Source organism: Pleurodeles waltl, chromosome 1_1 (genome assembly GCF_031143425.1).
Source record: "Pleurodeles waltl isolate 20211129_DDA chromosome 1_1, aPleWal1.hap1.20221129, whole genome shotgun sequence".
Lineage (NCBI taxonomy): Eukaryota > Metazoa > Chordata > Amphibia > Caudata > Salamandridae > Pleurodeles > Pleurodeles waltl.
In genome coordinates, this window is record NC_090436.1 from 635616696 (window position 1) to 635633940 (window position 17245).

The 17245-nt window shown below is 50.7% G+C and overlaps 1 protein-coding gene across 4 annotated transcripts in view; it reads right to left on the reverse strand.

Annotated features, from left to right (window-relative positions):
* YTHDC2 (YTH N6-methyladenosine RNA binding protein C2) overlaps positions 1–17245 on the reverse strand; it is a 999369-nt gene that overhangs the window by 455070 nt on the left and 527054 nt on the right. For all 4 annotated transcript variants that reach the window (XM_069226524.1, XM_069226522.1, XM_069226518.1 and 1 more), the window contains exon 19: positions 3617–3722. In XM_069226524.1, coding sequence (XP_069082625.1) covers positions 3617–3722 — 106 coding nt within the window. The remainder of the gene's footprint in view (positions 1–3616; positions 3723–17245) is intronic.

Below are 17245 nucleotides of genomic sequence, written 5' to 3' on the forward strand. Positions count from 1 at the left end.
ATTTTAAAGAAAACTGTGTACATTGGTGATTCCATTCAAAGTTCTAACTATTACTGTGCAAAGTACCTTTCATATAATGTACTTCGCTGCTAACTGAATCTTGTGGTTTTAGAAATACATTAACAAAAGAATATTTTTCTATATAAAAATCTATTAGTCTGGAGTTAAGTCATTGAATGTGTGTTTTCGCTTTTTGCTTGTGTGTGTACAACAAATTCTTAACACTACCCTCTGATAAGCCTAACTGCTCGACCACATTACAACAAATAGAGCATTAGTATTATCTATTATTGCCTCTGTCAAGCCTGTTGGGGAACCCCTGGACTCTGTGCACACTATATCTGATTTTGATATAGTATATACAGAGCCAGCATCCTACAATATGCAAAACCCTTAATGTGATCCCTGCATCACCTCCAGGATTGCCTGCTGCAGGAGGTATGGTAGAGAACGTGACCCCGCTCTCTATGTCAATAAAGGAACTCACAGCACACCTAAAGTGGGACAACATTGGTAGAAAGCAACAACTATTAATGCAAAGTGAGCGATTGGGAAATATGGGAACAATAGTTCTTTGAGAACACAGTGTTTAATGCAGAAAGTGTCATTAAAACCGTATGTATGATTCTAGAAACTTCCTGGGTTACTAAACCATACCAGCTGATAGTAAGCCTGCAAGAATCAGGTGTTTACTGGACCTAGCCCAGGCCAAATTCATGAAAGAGTCATTGTTTCTGGTAAGAGCAGGCTACAATCTTGGTTATGGGCGTATCTCACACCAGTGATGGGCCTAGGCAGTGTGAAATTTCTGCTTGTGCTAAGGGCTCCCTGGTGATAGGCAGATAGCCTGCTGTGTCGCCAATGTGCTGCTTCAAGGCAAACTCCCATATCCAGTCAACGGCCAATCTCAAGCCGTGCTTCGGTGTCAGGCAGATCGGAGGAGTAGCAAGGGGGTTGCATTGCCACCCAGCAGAGGCAGGTTACGACAGAGTGCCCCACGGGGTACAATGCTGGTCTCAATGTTAGTTTCGCGGCTCCTTAAGAGCCAGTCTCAGGGACACAGTCCACGCACTCAAGAGTCTGGTGGGTTCCCCGTTGACACAGCCTCCTCACCTCTGTAGTCACAATGAGCAGCAGTGGTCCAGTCTCAAGGCCCTCCGGTGTGGCAGCGTAGTGTCGGGCGAGTGTTGTTCAGGCCCCCCATGTTCCAGTCAACCACCAGGGAGCCACGCCGCCCTAGGGGCCGAACACTGGGGTGCGAGTCCCTCAATGAGGTGCCAGCAGCAGACGGCGCTCGCTGCTCCGACCCAGAGTTGAGCAGATTGATCCGGATCAGTCATCACCAGTAGCAGCCGAACGGCTCAGGCACCTATCAGCAGTCTGGAATCCTGGTTTCTCCAAGCCGCTTCGTTCACTCAGGGTGGGTCCTGCACTCACCGCAGGCCGCACAGCACGGCCCTCCCGGCTCTGATATCCACCGGCTGCATCAGAAGCACTAGACAACCTTCGGAGCGACCCGCTCCATGGTCCACAGTGTGATCTACAGTCCCTTACGACAGTAAGTGGGACAGAGGCTCCGGCTACTTAGGATTAGTGCAGGATGGATCGTGGGCTTCCACAGAGCTCTTAGCTATACGTCAGCTCCGGACACCATCTTGGCCCCACCCAGCCCAAACTTTCTCTTTAATACATATGTCACCCCTAGGGTAAGCTCTGGACAGCCCAGAGGGAGGGGTGCAATGTATTTAAAAAGTAGGACACAGATATAGTTTAGTTTTACATGTCCTGATAGTGAAAAACTCTCTTCCACATAATAACATTAGAGATGTCTTTTTACATTTTATAAGTGTAATTTCCAAATGGGAAGAGATAATGCTTTCAAGTTTGGTGTCCTTGGAATCACAATTTAAAATTCTAACTTAAGATGAACTCCGATTTTAAATCACTTTTCTGAAAATACCACATTTAGAAAGTTGGCATTTTTTTGCCTTAGCCAGTTACAGCCTAAAGCCTTTCTCTGGGTACATAACTGTGAATAGTTGGCAATTGGGCTTTGTGTATTCCTCCTTGACAGCCATACAAAATGGGAATTTAGGTGTGACTTGATGGGCCCCGGCGGGGCCCGATCCCAGGCAGGATGGGAGGGAAGAGCTGGACACAACCTCACACCTGAATAGGCTGTTTTCTGTCCACACACAAAAGGCTTGACAACCCTGAACCCTGCATTGTCACTTCAACCAGCCTGGAGCCAGGGCAGATGAGGCAGGGAATCCCTTGGATTTAAAAGCCACTGTCTAGAAGTCTCCCCCATCAACCAAAACATGGGCACCAGGATATACATATTGGACCTCAGACCACCACTACAGTACACTTCTGGACCTGTGGATACTCTACCAGAAAGAAGGACTGCTGTGCTGCTAGAAGTATTGCCACTCTGCTGAACTGTTACTCTGAAAGAGCTGCTGCTTTGCTGTGCTGACCTAATGCCTGCTGCCCTCTTGCCTGGGGAACAAAAATTGGATCTGCTACTCAATATTGAACCCAGGACCCCAGAGTGCCTCTAAGGGCTAGTCCGATGGCATCCTGATCTGAACCTCAAAGACATAATAGGCTCCACACATTTACTGTACCCGTCCTCAACATGTTCCTGACCGCCAAGAGGCACTTACAGGTCGTGGGCCCTTGGTGTGGCTCTCGAGCTCTTAAATTCAAGCTCTTTGTGACTTCAAATGGGCCCACTTGCAATAGAACAACGATGTTCACATTAAAAACTTGAGAAGGTAAACCTTCAGCTGAACTAATCTGGAACTGTATCTGTCCCACGCTCCATCGCTGTTGGCTTTCACTTCTGACTTTGACCTGCTCCAGCGTGACCAAATAGCTGTGGTTGGTGAGTTATGCTTTTAGGCACTATACTGCAGTTTATTCTTTAAAAATATACAACTCTGGTCCTAATAATAGGATTTTCGTTATTTTGTCCAAATACTTTACACATTGCCTCTAAGTTGGCCTGATTGCTCTGTCAATCCCAATATACCAGGGGGTTGAGCACAGAATAATTTTTGGTCTGCTTGTACCTTACCCTGACTAGGATTGTGCTTGCTGCTTGACCAGAGCTCACATCCCAGTCAACTAGTAACCCGATTTCTAACAATACCCTTCAAACATCAGAAAAAGGGGGTATCCAAAAGCACTGTAGGTCAATACCTTTACAATTGTGTAAATTATTTCAAAATCCATCCACGCCTCCTGCAGGGTTTATGCTGTGAACTTGGCCAAACTATCAGTAGAGACCCAGTTATACCTATGGACTCGTGAGTCACTAATGTTATGAGTGGCTCAGCTTGGAAGCTCAGGTGTGACAAATCACAGCTTCACCTTGTCTTTCACTCTTAAATGGCTAGTAGTGGTCTGAAAGAAAGCTGATCATTAATGCTGCTACCACAAGGAAGGTCCTTTTCAAATAAACAATATAATTACATATGAAAACATTTCACTTGGTCAGTTGAGTGGCTTACCAAACCTATTAATTGAAATGAAAAAAGGACAGAAAAAAAGTGAAATTACACTGAAATACAGGTAAGATGAAAACATCTGAAATAAAATGTCTTTCAACCTGCAGTGGCATTCTCAGCAGTTCGGGAGTTTGGAATTCAAGCATATTTTGAAATCTCAGTCGGCTAAACAAACGGAAACAGATTCCAGGTCTACAACGTCCTGCCCTGAAAAAAAACACAAAATACCTTATTACAATACAATATTCTAGATGTGAGGAAAAAAACCTTGAGTGCTAGGTCTCATCTTGACATTTTTGTCAGTCTGAATTAGTCTTTATTCATTACTTATTCTGAAAGGTAACTCTAAAATACATATTCAAATGATTAACAACTTGTAAGTTAGAAGTTACAGGACCTCAAATGCCTATCACTCAGCCTCTATAGTGTGATTTACAGTTTGGTGGTAAATAAACATCTTCCAATTATGAGTGTAAACAGACAAGATGAAGACAAAAATATATTGCAGTATTTTTGTTCCAAAACGAGAGTCATATAACTGAGTTAATTTAAGATACTTAGGCCCTCATTATGACTTTGGCAGTCTCAAACCGAGACCGCCAAAGCCTTGGGCGTCAGAAGACCACCATAATATGGTTACTGCCGGATTTCGGAATTAATTTAGGGTGGAAATGCAGCCTGGGAAGTGCTACCACCTGCACCACCCCGCCCCGCCAGGACTCCACCAGCCAGGCGGTGTCTGGCTAGTGGGGCGCTGCAGGCGGTAGCAGCGCCTCCTTCCCTCTTGGACAACCTCCTCGCCGGACAAGGTAAGTCGGGAGTCTGACAGGGGTGGGTGGTGGGAGTGTGCGGAGTGTTGTGTGTGGTGTCTGAGTGTGTGGTGTCTGCGTGTGTGTATGAATGTGCATGCATGTGTGTATGTGTCTGTGAGTGTTGTAGTGTATGCATGGTTGTATGCATGTGAGTGAATGTGTGTATGTATGTTACAGTGAGTGCGTGTCTGTATTTCAGTGAGTGAATGTGTGGTGGTGTATGTGTGGTGCGTGTATGATTGCGGGGGCGGAGGTGGGGGGTTGAGGGGGGTGCTGTGATTCTAGGGGGGTGAGGGGGGTGCTGTGATTGTAGGGGGTGGAGGGGGTGCTGTGATTGTAGGGGTGGGGGTTGGGGAGTGCTGTGATTCTAGGGTGGGTGGGGGGTGCTGTGATTCGAGGGGGGGTGGATTTGGTGATTGCTGTGGAGGGGGGGGGGGGCAGGGAAGGAACTCCCTGTCACCGTTAGCCCTACCGCCATGGTTTTCGTGGCGGTGGTACCACTGCCAAAACCATGGCGGTAGGCCGGCTCATAATACCGCTGGTGGTCATGTGTGGACCGCAGGGTCGGACATGCACATCTCCGGCCCGGCGGTTCATAACACCATGACGGTATGAGTGGTATGGCGGATGTACTCTAACCATGCTCCACAATACCGCAGCAATAATGGGCATTATCTGCCATCCAGCCACCCAAGTTATATATTTTGGTCGCTAAGTCTGGAGGCTACTGAACAGCATGAATTGTGAGCTCCTTGAGACTCTGGGAAGGCCTGAAGTGGGTCCTTAGACTGCACCTGCATGCCTGTGGGTAAGCTGCAACACCAAAGGACACTGGTTGGGTCTCATCCTTCCCTGTGCGATACGATGTTCTAAGCTGCAGAAGGAGAGGTGAGACGCGCCACAGAGGGAGCAGCATACAATATTACCAGAGAAACCAGTTGAAACCTCTGAGGCCTACAAAAAGAGTGGGCTGCCCATGAGTCATTGGGGCCAGGATGTAGACCGGGGTTCTGGTTAGGTACAACGGGGCCCTAGTGACACTTTATTTGGTGAGTGAACAGCGCACAATGAGTGCAAAGAAAGTGGTCAGGCCTGCCCATAAGTGAATGCTGTACCAACTGGCGAGGTGCCGCTGCTTGTAGTGCCTACAGCCACGGTTTGATGAGCAGTGCTGCTACAGAAGGGGTCAACATCTACTAGCTATAGACCTTATTACAACCTTGACGGAGGGGTTTCCTCCATCACAAATGTGTCAGATATCCTGTCTGCCGTATTATGAACCCATTATATTAAATTTATGTGTGTGTGTATGTGTGTATATATATATATATATATATATATATATATATATATATATATATATATATATATATATATATATATGTATGTGTATATGTTGTTTCTGTGCTTGGCATGTTCGTGGGTCATTGCATGGCTCCTGGGTGGGTTGTTATACTAGATATCTATGAATTCCTGCTCTCATCCTATCACACTTATCTACCCATCATCATATGTCATGTCTCTATCAAACTATCCTCCATTCTCACTCTGACTCATCCCAAATCCTTTCTACTACTTTCATCTCCTAAATAACTCTGCCTATGCTCTTCCCTCTGCTTCCACATCTAACTCACCAAACCTCACTCTACTACCGTGACCTCCCACACAACCCTACTAAATTCTCCCGCATTTATCTCACCCTGCTACTATGCTCTCCCTAACCCTTCCACATACTCTTCCTTCCTCCATCCCCCTTTACTCATCCCAAGCCTCTGGGTTGAGTAAATGAAGGATATACTACCAATTAACACTTCTGGATTTCTTTCCTCCTCCACCCCGCCATTATTCCAGTCAATCTAACTAACAAACGTTCTTATCCGCGGCTCAAATTAACTCATAATAATACTAAAACTGTACTCATTATTTACCAATACTAATCCATCACTAATTCTTGTTGGGTTCCAGAGTAGCGTGCTACTCACCGAAAAGCACTTCGAAGCCTCGTCAGGGGTAGTAAGCGATATATAAATACGATTACAATACAATACAATTACAATGGAGATAGTAATACAGCAGACAGGATATCTGTCACATTTGTGATGGAGGAAACTCTTCTGTCAAGGTCGTAATAAGGCCCTATGTCTCTGGAGGTCCGGGAGGCTTGGCCAATGTACTAGGCTCCAGCAAGGAATAGGACACTGTACGGAGCCTGTCGGTGCCAGTGTGCACAAATCGCAGAAACTGAGACCTGGCCCCACCCACACCCTTCCCAGTGCCTGGAGGCCCGGGTGACGCAGGCCCAATCCTACCCGCCTGACCCACATAGGCCTTGCTGCGCTCTGCTGCTGCCTAATCGATGAAGTGGCCAACAGAAATATTTATAATACCATCAACTACACACCCTACCAGGAGTGATACCACATATACTGTATGTGCTATGATGGGCTCTGTCCTACTAGTGAAACCTGTCATGGAACCTCTGCTGGGTGAGGCTTGCACAGAACCTGGGAGGTTGTTGAGTTGGGAAGAGGTTGCACTGCTGTGGTGTGGCTCCTGGGGTGGCAATCTACTTAGTGCAGCCAGAGAGTGATGCTGTACATTCAACAATGGTTTGGAGGCCTCACTGTTCCTAATAGACCCTGGAACGACTAGTAGACCCACCTGCCTAGGCAAAGGACAGCTGGACACGCAACCCAGTAGGACAGCCCTCCCAGAGGCTGGTGGATGCAAGAGAACTCTCTACCCACCTGGTAGAAGTACACACAACTACTGGCACCCACTGCACTACAGCGGGAGTTGTGCTCACTACCGGACCCTAGACGCAGGTTCCTATCAGACGCATCTACAGACGCAGTCGAAAGCTGATACCGTCATAACGGCACACTGAAATGCAGGAGCGCAATCTAGGGCTACCAACACTTATGTGTACTCAGCAACTTGAGTCACTGGCAAGCGGGCCAGGACGCCCCATACTGCCTATACCAACCCCCACCAGTCCAAGACTCCAGTGGCACTAAATTGGACCGTTTGCGCTCAATGGGACAACGCACCTCCTCAAAGCCCCAAACATCTCCTCCAAGGATGATGACGCCACCAGTCAAAGGGGACCATAGCGATTGCCCTGATTTACTGGAAGATAAATTAGATGCGGTACTCACAGCGATTGAATGACCTAGGACCTCCCTTGAAGCAAAGATAGACACAGTCACGTCAGATCTATCCTCCTACATGCAGATCTTCAGAAACTTACAAAGTAGCGACACAGAACAAACCCTTGGAACATTACAACCGTAAATGCGGAACATGGAGTCCTCCCTGCAAACCCTATCACAGCGAGTGCAAACACTGGAGAGGTGAGCTGAAGATGCAGAAGGGAGGTCCGGTAGGTACAATGTTTGAGATGTAGGCCTGCCTGAAGGTGCTAAGGGTCGAGACACTGCACTACTGGGAATCTTAGCCGCAAGACTTCCTTCCCTCATCCGCACTTTTGGAATTCTTCTCAGTTGGGAGAGCTCATCCCGTCCCCACGCACAGGCCCCCACCAGGCTCAAACCCTCGCCCAATGCTAATTTGATTTCTGCACTACTGGGACAAAGAGAAACATGCTAGCTGCCTGAAGTGAAGGTAGACAACAGCAGAGTCATGTTTTTCCTGGATTACACTGCTGCAGTTCAGCGACACCGAAGCTCCTGCGAGAATTGGAAATACAATACACCATCCTCTTCCCGGCAAGGTTGTGAGTTGTTGCAGAGGGCACAATGCACTTCTTCACCACCCTAGAGGATGCTTGGAGCTGGCTGGAGGAGTCTGGCCACCAAACGAATTGCTCAAAGCAACAAGACAGCAGGAGGGCTTATCCATCCGCTGTCGGACACGGTTTCGGCTGCAACAAGTGCCTTTGGCTGCCCCCGACCTACAGCAAATAATCGCAGAACAGCGCAAAGCGCTGAAGCCGCCTGAGCACTGCACTAGTCCTGATGTTGTAGAATCCTGTTCATCTGATGAAGAAAGTTTTGTTGCCACTTGACCTTCTGGGCGGGACTCACTGGCCCCATCGGCCACCATCCCACAGACAGCAGGCGGCATCATCTAACCCAGTCCCCTAATCGATACCTCCGTTATACTTACACTGCCCTTTCATTCAAAGTGCTCCTTTGTGATGGACGAACTCCATAACTAGCTTCTGGTTGTAGTCTACCGTCCAGGGGGAGGAGGTCTGTACCAAATTACCAGTGAGTGGCTTTGGGCCCACATTCTCTATGAGAGTCAGAAATGCTGGGCAGAACCAATATTTAATGGACGATGCGGTGTGGTCCCCTACAAGAAAAGCCAAAAAGACCCTCTCTTACTTCCCCTATTGATACTGAAGCTTCCATGGCTCCCCCTAACACAACATCCATGTATGGTTTGGGCAGACACCTGTTTTCATGCTCTGCTCTTTTGGTATTTACCATATTTACCATATTATTGGTTGATCATACTATTGATTGTTCTCTCTTTCATAAGTTGTTTTACTCTAGGCTGCCCGAGGCTTCATTCATCAACATCACACTCAACCCCTCACAGATCAGTAATTGCACTCTTTGAACGGCACGCAACACGATGCAGGCTAACTAATAACGTGATCCATGACACAAATTAAAGTACTGACTTGGAACGTGTGAGGTATTCGCACTCCTGCCCGACAATACACTATCTATTCATATCTCCGGTGTCAGGCTGCACACATTGCAATACTCCAAGAATCCCACCTGACAACCTCGGAGACTGAGGCCCTCATTACAACCCTGGCGGTAAATCCCGCTTACTGCTGTGCTGACGGCCACCAACATACCGTGACCGTGCCGGTATTCCGCTACGGGTATTATGACCCACACAGAGAAATCCGCCACACAAGTCCGCCACACCAAAGGACAGTGATAAACTGGTGATAGCAAAACCCACACCGTCACGCCAACAGGAATATGCCCACAATATCACGACCCACGAATCGCCGCAGCGGTTTTACAACCGCAATAAACCACTGGCGGTACACACCGCAGCGCTCAAAATACACATACATATACAAAACACAACCACATTGGATAATTCAAACTACACACATTTGACACACATACGCACACCACACCAACACCACTATAAAACACACACCCACAACCCTTTCAACTAACAAATTAGAACAAGAAGACAGAGAAAAGCAAAGACCACACCTTCACCCAGAGGCACTGAACACTATCATACATACACCATCCACGCACATTACATTATACATCACAACACAGCACCCTACACATCACCTCACACATCACTCACACCACATCATGGCACCTCAAAGACACCCCAGGTTTTCTGAGGAGGAGCTAAGGGTCATGGTGGAGGAAATCATCCGGGTTGAGCCACAGCTATTCGGATCACAGGTGCAGCAGACCTCCGTTGCTAGGAAGATGGAGCTATGGCGGAGAATCGTCGACAGGGTCAACGCCGTGGGACTGCATCCAAGAACCCGGGAGGACATCAGGAAGAGGTGGAACGACCTACGGGGGAAGGTATGTTCCGTGGTTTCAAGACATCAGATTGCTGTACAGAGGACTGGCGGTGGACCCCACCTCCTCCCCCACAACTAACATGGGAGGAGCAAGTCTTGGCGATCATGCATCCTGAGGGCCTCGCAGGAGTAGCAGGAGGACAGGATTCTTCAGTCAAACCTTTGCTACTTTATGACCTCCACCCTACCTGCATGCCATCGCAAACTCCTACCCCTACCCTCACCCCCATCACTCTAACACCTCACATATACCCCACTATCAGAACCCACCCATCCCTATTCCAAGCCCTGCATGCAACACCAATGCATGGGTACCCATCACAGACCTGCAAGGACACCCATCACCACAGCATGCACACTAGATAGACTCACCCAGCCCACCGAATCAGCGTTCACACAAGGCCAAGGCGACAGGGAAAGAACATTTATACAGGGAAACACACCCATTGCACAAGATGGCACACACAGATACAATAACAATGCATCTGAATCCCAACAGGATCCCTACCCAACATCACCGGACAGGAGGTGCCACCTACATCCAGTCCCCCACAGAAGAGGCCCACAGTGATGACAACAGCTCTGCACGCCTGGATCAGGATGACCAGCCTGGCCCATCTGGGACCTCTGGACAGGTTACCCTGCCACAGTCCCAAACCACCACAGAACCTCCCCCCTCAGGAAACACCAGCACCGCACCCACCCAGCGGGCCCATGCCACTGTCCCCAGGACACGTCAATCAGCAGTGTGTGCACCACTACAGGGACCCCAGGCAACCCCACAAACCCAGGGCGATCAGGGACCTGGGGTCAGTGGCAGTGGGCACACGGTTCATGGGACAGAGGCACAGGACAACAGGGAAGTTGGGAAAACTGCTGTGTGACAGGGGGAGGACAGGCCCAGGGAAACCACTCTCCACGAGGCACTCTCCAACATCATGGGAGCATACTACCATTCCCAGGAGACCATGGGCACAGTACTTGCCAAGTTTCAGGAGACCCAGCGGCTGCAGGAGGGACAGTACATGGGGAACAGGGAGGACCTCACCAAAATACCATCCTGGTCACCATAGAAGGGGTGCTGGCTGATATGGGCAAGACCATGAGGGAGGCAGTGGCTCAACAAAGGGCCCCTGGCACTAGCCAAACCGAGCAACAGCCTTCCACCTCCGCCGGCACTAGTGGACAGGAGGCCCCGCCACAGGACCAACAGGCCACCAGCACCCCACCCCCTGCCGAAGGAGAACCATCCCGCAAACAGTTCCTGCGATCCAGTCAGAAGCCAGAGAACATTGCCAAGACCTCCACCAGGAAATAAGACTCTCCTGGTTGTCACCCTTCTGTCCCACTATATCACCCTGTCAACCTTGAACTGCCATTGCTCCCTTTCCTATCCCCCATTGGACAATGCACCTGTGATACCAAGAGAATGGACTCTACCATGGACCTTGCTCCACCATCACCCCAGCCCCTTGCACATACCCCTATACCCATTAGCACCTAAATAAACACCCTTTAATCAAAAACCAATCTGGAGTCAGTCTGATCTTTCACAAATGTATTATCACAACATTAGCAAAAAATTGCAATGTAAATGTTCAGTTACTCATACCAATGTAGGACAGTTGTTGGGCAGCAGTACACATAGCAGAAGGCAGAATGGGGTACAAAGATCTGCAAAAAGGAAATCCAACAGTCAGTGTCCATAGACAGAGGTTAAGAGGCTGCCATGTACAATGTCCTAATGTATACTGAAATGTGAAGAGGAGTTACAGTCTCTTACCTTTGTGCCACTGGAAGTTCTGCATGATGATGTTCGTTCTGTTGTCAATATCTTCTTTCTCTGCCTCCTCTTCCTCACTGTCCACAGGCTCCACCGCTGCAACAAGACCATCACCAGCCTTATCCTCCAACAGAAAAGGCACATGGCGTCTCAATGCCAGGTTGTGCAACATACAGCATGCCATATTATCTGGCCAACCTTCTTCTGTGAGTAGTACAGGGACCACCTGTTAGATGGAGGCACCAGAATCTGGCCTTCAGTAGGCCGAAAGTCCTCCCAATAATACACCTAGTACGCCCATGTGCCTCATTGTAGTGTTCCTCTGCCCTTGTCCTGGGATTCCTCTCTGGGGTCAGTAGCCATGAGAGGTTAGGGTAACCAGAGTGACCTGCAAATTTCGAGGGACACCTGTTAGACACACACTAACCCTTAGGGACTACCCCAAACCCAGACACCTACTCATACTGTGTGGGAACTTTGGCCTCACCTATTAGCCACACCCGGTGCCTCTGGAGTTGGCCTATCACATAAGGGACACTGCTATTCCTCAAGATATAGGCGTCATGCACAGAGCCAGAATACTTGGCATTCACATGGGAGATGTACTGGTCCGCCAAACACACCATTTGCACATTCATCGAATGGTAGCTTTTTCTATTTATGTACACTTGTTCATTTCTCCGGGTGGCGCAAATGCCACATGGGTACCATCAATGGCACCAATGATGTTGGGGATATGTCCCAGGGCAATGAAGTCAGCTTTCACTGTGGCCAAATCATCCACCTGGGGGAACATGATGTAGCTGTGCATGTGTTTCAGCAGGGCAGACAACACCCTGCTCAACACGTTAGAAAAAATTGGCTGAGACATCCCAGATGCCATTGCCACTGTAGTTTGGAAAGAGCCACTTGCCAGGAAATGGAGCACTGACAGGACCTGCACTAGAGGGTGGATACCTGTGGGCTGACGGATAGCTGACATCAGGTCTGGCTCCAATTGGGCACACAGTTCTTGCATTGTGGCACGATCAAGTCTGTATGTGATTATGATGTGTCTGTCTTCCATTGTCGACAGGTCCACCAGGGATCTGTACACCGGAGGATGCCGCCCATCTCATCATCTGCCCCAGCGGCTGTAGCCTATGGAGGAGAACGTTGAGCAGAGGGTCATTAACCACATAGGTGGCTGAAGTAATGTTAGACAATCCTTGTGTGAAATCGTGAGTCAGTATATGTGCCAATATGTGCTGTGAGGCAGTTGGGTGCCATGCCATGTGCACCCCTGAAATGGCGGCTGCCTGACTTGTGAGGAGAGACAAGGGGAAATGAGGTAACTGAGCTGGCGTTGTGCAGCGTCGCGGTAGGCGGGCAAAGACCACCGCGCAACTCCGCATTGCTTATCATTGGGCCCTATGGGTTCCAGGAGCCAATGGCGATGTACGCCGGCGGTGACGGTTCGCACCACTGCGGACATGACCGCCGTTTTCTATCTGTTCACTCACTTGATACCTGACCATCAACAGGAGAGGACCTACACTGCAAGTGCTGCTGTGACCTGAGTCTGGAAGCGACAATGGCTACAGTGTCTGGGGAAAGGGCCCCTGCCTTCACTGCAGAGGAGTTGGACAAACTGGTGGATGGGGTCCTCCCCCAGTACACGCTACCCTACGGTCCTCCAGGCAAACAGGTGAGTACACTGAGTATGATGCGTGGGCAATGCCTGTTTGGAGTGGTACGGATGTAAGCCACATGTTGGGGGGTGCTGAGGCATCCTGGTCTGAGTGCTGCATGAGAGGTGGTCAGTGTATGTGCGTCAGGGCATGGGTGGGAACTGGTGGGCAATGAGTATGCCGGTCTGGACGGGTGAGTAATTTCCTTTCCCCCTGTCTTTCCCCTCTAGGTCAGCACCCACCAGAAAAAGGGTATTTGGCGTGTCATCGCCAAGGAAGTGCAGACCCTGGGGGTCTATCACAGACGGAGTACCCACTGCCGCATGAGATAGGAGGACCTGCGCCGTTGGAGCAAGAAGAAGGCAGAGGCCCAGCTGGGGCTGGCCTCCCAATGTGAAAGGGGTGCCCGTCGCACCATGACCTCCCCTGATGTTCTGCATCCTGGCGGTGGCCTATCCGGAGTTGGATGGACGCTTGAGGGCATCACAGCAGCCACAAGGGGGGTGAGTACAGTGTCATAAAGCTGACTCTGAGCGCTTTAGGAACTAGCTGGGTGTGGGCTGTGGGTGCCCCTAGGCCAGGGCGGTCATGCCAGGGTATGTCCCTTGTTTGCAGGCTCAGAAGCACCCCTACCCCAATGGTACAATTGGGCAGCTACTAGTGTGCAGGATCCAGTGGGTGTCAGGTGTGCATGTGCTTGTGTTAGGCATTGTACCCCATGGGCTAGTGACTACCATAGTGACAGGTTGGGCAAGGCCTAGTGCGTAGGGCAGCTCAGTGTGTGTTGTGTCCGTCAACAGTAGTGGTGTTGCTGGCATTGACCATGTGTGTCCGCTTGTCTTTCCTCCCTTCTTGTTTTGTCACCCTGTCCTTGTGTGCATTAGCATCATCTGGTGTAGGAGCAGAGGCACTGGCAACGGAGGGAGCTGCATCCCACATGGCCCATGAGGGTGAATCCACCGAGGGTGAAGGCACCAGTGAGACGGAGGGTGAGGGGAGCTCCACGACGGGGACAGGAGTGGATACCAGCGACAGCGACTCATCTGATGGAAGCTCCCTGGCGGTGGCAGACACTTCTGTGCCCACCCCAACTACAGGTACAGCCGCCACCCCCCTTACCAGCACCGCCCTCCCAGCAGACCCTCAGTGTGTTTCCCGTGCCCACTCACCCAGGAGGGTGTGCATCTCCTTCGCCCAAGGCACCTCAGGCCCTGCCCCAGTCAGCCCTGCTGCCCTCAGTGAGGAGGCTATTGACCTCCTGAGATCCCTCACTGTTGGGCCGTCAACCATTCTGAATGCCATCCAGGGTGTCGAGAGGCATTTGCAACAAACACATACCTGAAGGGCATTCATTCTGGTGTGGCGGCCCAACAGAGAGCATTTCAGGCTCTGGCCTCAGCACTGATTGCAGCCATTGTCCCTGTGTCCAGCCTCCCCCTGCAAACTTTCACTACCCCGACCCAATCCCCTCTAGCTCAGCCTATCCCAAGCACACCGTCAGAACAGCATGCACACACATCAACAGACAAAAGTGGCTCAGGAAAACGTAAGCACCACACATCACACAGGCACTCACACAAGCACCATATCCATGCACACATACCAACATCCACTTCCTCCACTGTGTCCCCCTCTTCCACCTCCCTCCCAGTCTCGTCTCCACTCACACCTGCATTCACTACATCACCAGCCACTGCCTCCATCACCAGCACCCCCATCACAATACACTGCTCATGTGCAATCATAACCCCCACTACCATTCACACGTCCCGTGTCCTCTCCCAGTGTGTCTGTCACCCCTCCTCCCGAAGTACACAAACGCAGGCACACACCCACACAACAACCATCCACCTCACAACAGCCTCCAGCCCATGCACCTTCATCCAAACTCAGCATACGTATACCTCCTACAATCACTACCTCTTCCTCCACTCCCACACCCCCTCCATCTTCCCGTCCCAGTGTCTAAAAAACTTTTCCTAGCTAACCTTAACCTCTTCCCTACACCCCCCGTTCGTCCCCTAAGGCCAGGATGTCTAGATGCCAGCCCAGCACCTCAGCCACCACATCTGCATCTGCTGTGATCTGTGCAAGTCTGGGTGGATCAAAGGGGGCACCCGTCTGAGCTGCCAGTGTGCCACCTACAGATGTGGCGGACCACCTGATTCTGCCATCTGCCAAGGTCAAAAAGGGGTCGGCTTCCAGCAGGGGAAAGATGCATCACCCAAACACAGAGAGGACAGTGCTAAGGTCCCAGCAGCGACTGCCAAGGTGGGGAAGGGACACAAGACAAAGGGCAAGTCACCTCAGGGCTAGATGCCTCCTGGTGAGCGGCTGGTGACCACCATTTCCTCAGGGATGCCAGCGACCTGTACCACAGTCATCACCGCCGCAACGACCGCCACCTGCACTGCCGCTGCCACAATGTCAGTCTGCAGCATCCTCCCCAAGAATCAGACATCCGAGGCTGCCGGAGAAGGCATGGTGTCTCCCTCCACCACAACAGACACCTGCACGATGGCCAGCACCAACAGCATCTCCACCGCAGCCACCGCCACCTGCACCACCATCTGCAGCGCCACGTGCCCAGCCGGTACTACTATCTTGGACGTCAGCAGCATCACCTGTTGGCAGCTGCCCGAGGCTGCAGGTGGCGTCCTGGACACGCCACATGAGGCACCATCATCAGCACTGGCACCACCAGCAGTTGGCAGCCTACGTAGCCGCAGGATGGAGGGTGTCTCTGCCTCCATGGAGTATCATGCTACCTGTTCCATGTACATCTCGTGGCTCAGACACCCAGGTGGGAGGATGTTAACTGCCACACCCCAGGTGCAGCATCACTGGGCACACATCCCTCCAGAACCAGTAGAGAGATGCATCCACTCCCCCTATCCTTGGCAGGATCAAGCACTCTGGGCACAATGTCCCCTCCAGAACCAGTGGAGAGATGCATCCACTCCCCCTATCCTTGGGAGGATCAAGCACTCTGGGCACAATGCCCCCACCAGAACCATTGGAACATGTCACCGATTTGAGAGACTGTGGCTTTGCACTCCCCAGGACCAAGCAGTGGGCAAACCACCCACTTGAGAGACTGTGGCTTTGCAGTCCCCAGGACAAAGTAGTGGGCAAACCAACCACTTGAGAGACTGTGGCTTTGAACTCCCCCGGACCAAGCCTTGGGCAAACCACCCACTTGAGAGACTGTGGCTTTGCACTCCCCAGGACCAAGCAGTGGGCAAACCTCCCACTTGAGAGACTGTGGCTTTGCACTCCCCAGCACCAAGCAGTGGGCAAACCACCCACTTTCAGAGACTGTGGCTTTGTACTCCCGAGACATCGCTGTGGGCATGTAGCCCCCTCGAGCAGTGGCGTCGTACCATCTTCTGGCTGAGGTGCCCCCGCTACCCTTCCCCCTGGGTGCCTGTGTTTTTTCGACCTGATGCCCCTGCTGTGTTCTCTCTGTTTTGAGGCAGGTGTCATGTGTGGGCTTCGCCCATGCTTTTTGGGTCCACTGGTCCACGGACATTTACAAGGGACAATGTACGGCCTTGTGTATATAATGTGAACTTTTGTATATACTGATTTTTGTTTTTCTCTTGCTATTTCTGAATGTTCCAATATAACACTGGTTAGATTAATTTCCTTTTGTCCTTGCGTTCTTCCAGGGGGTGACGGGGTGTATCAGTGATGTTGTTGGATGTTCTGTTGTGTATGGTGATGTGGGTGAGGGTGGGGGGGTTGGGTGCTGCATGTGTGTGTCACTCGCTTTTCCCTCCTCCCCTCCCCTGTGTGCTAGGTGCAGTACTCACCGTAGTCGCCGCCGCCGCCTTTCTACTTCCTGGTGTATAAGAAGGTACACCAACATGGGGAGGATCTGCAATTAGGCTCCATGGCGTCCTGGTTCTTCGTGGAGC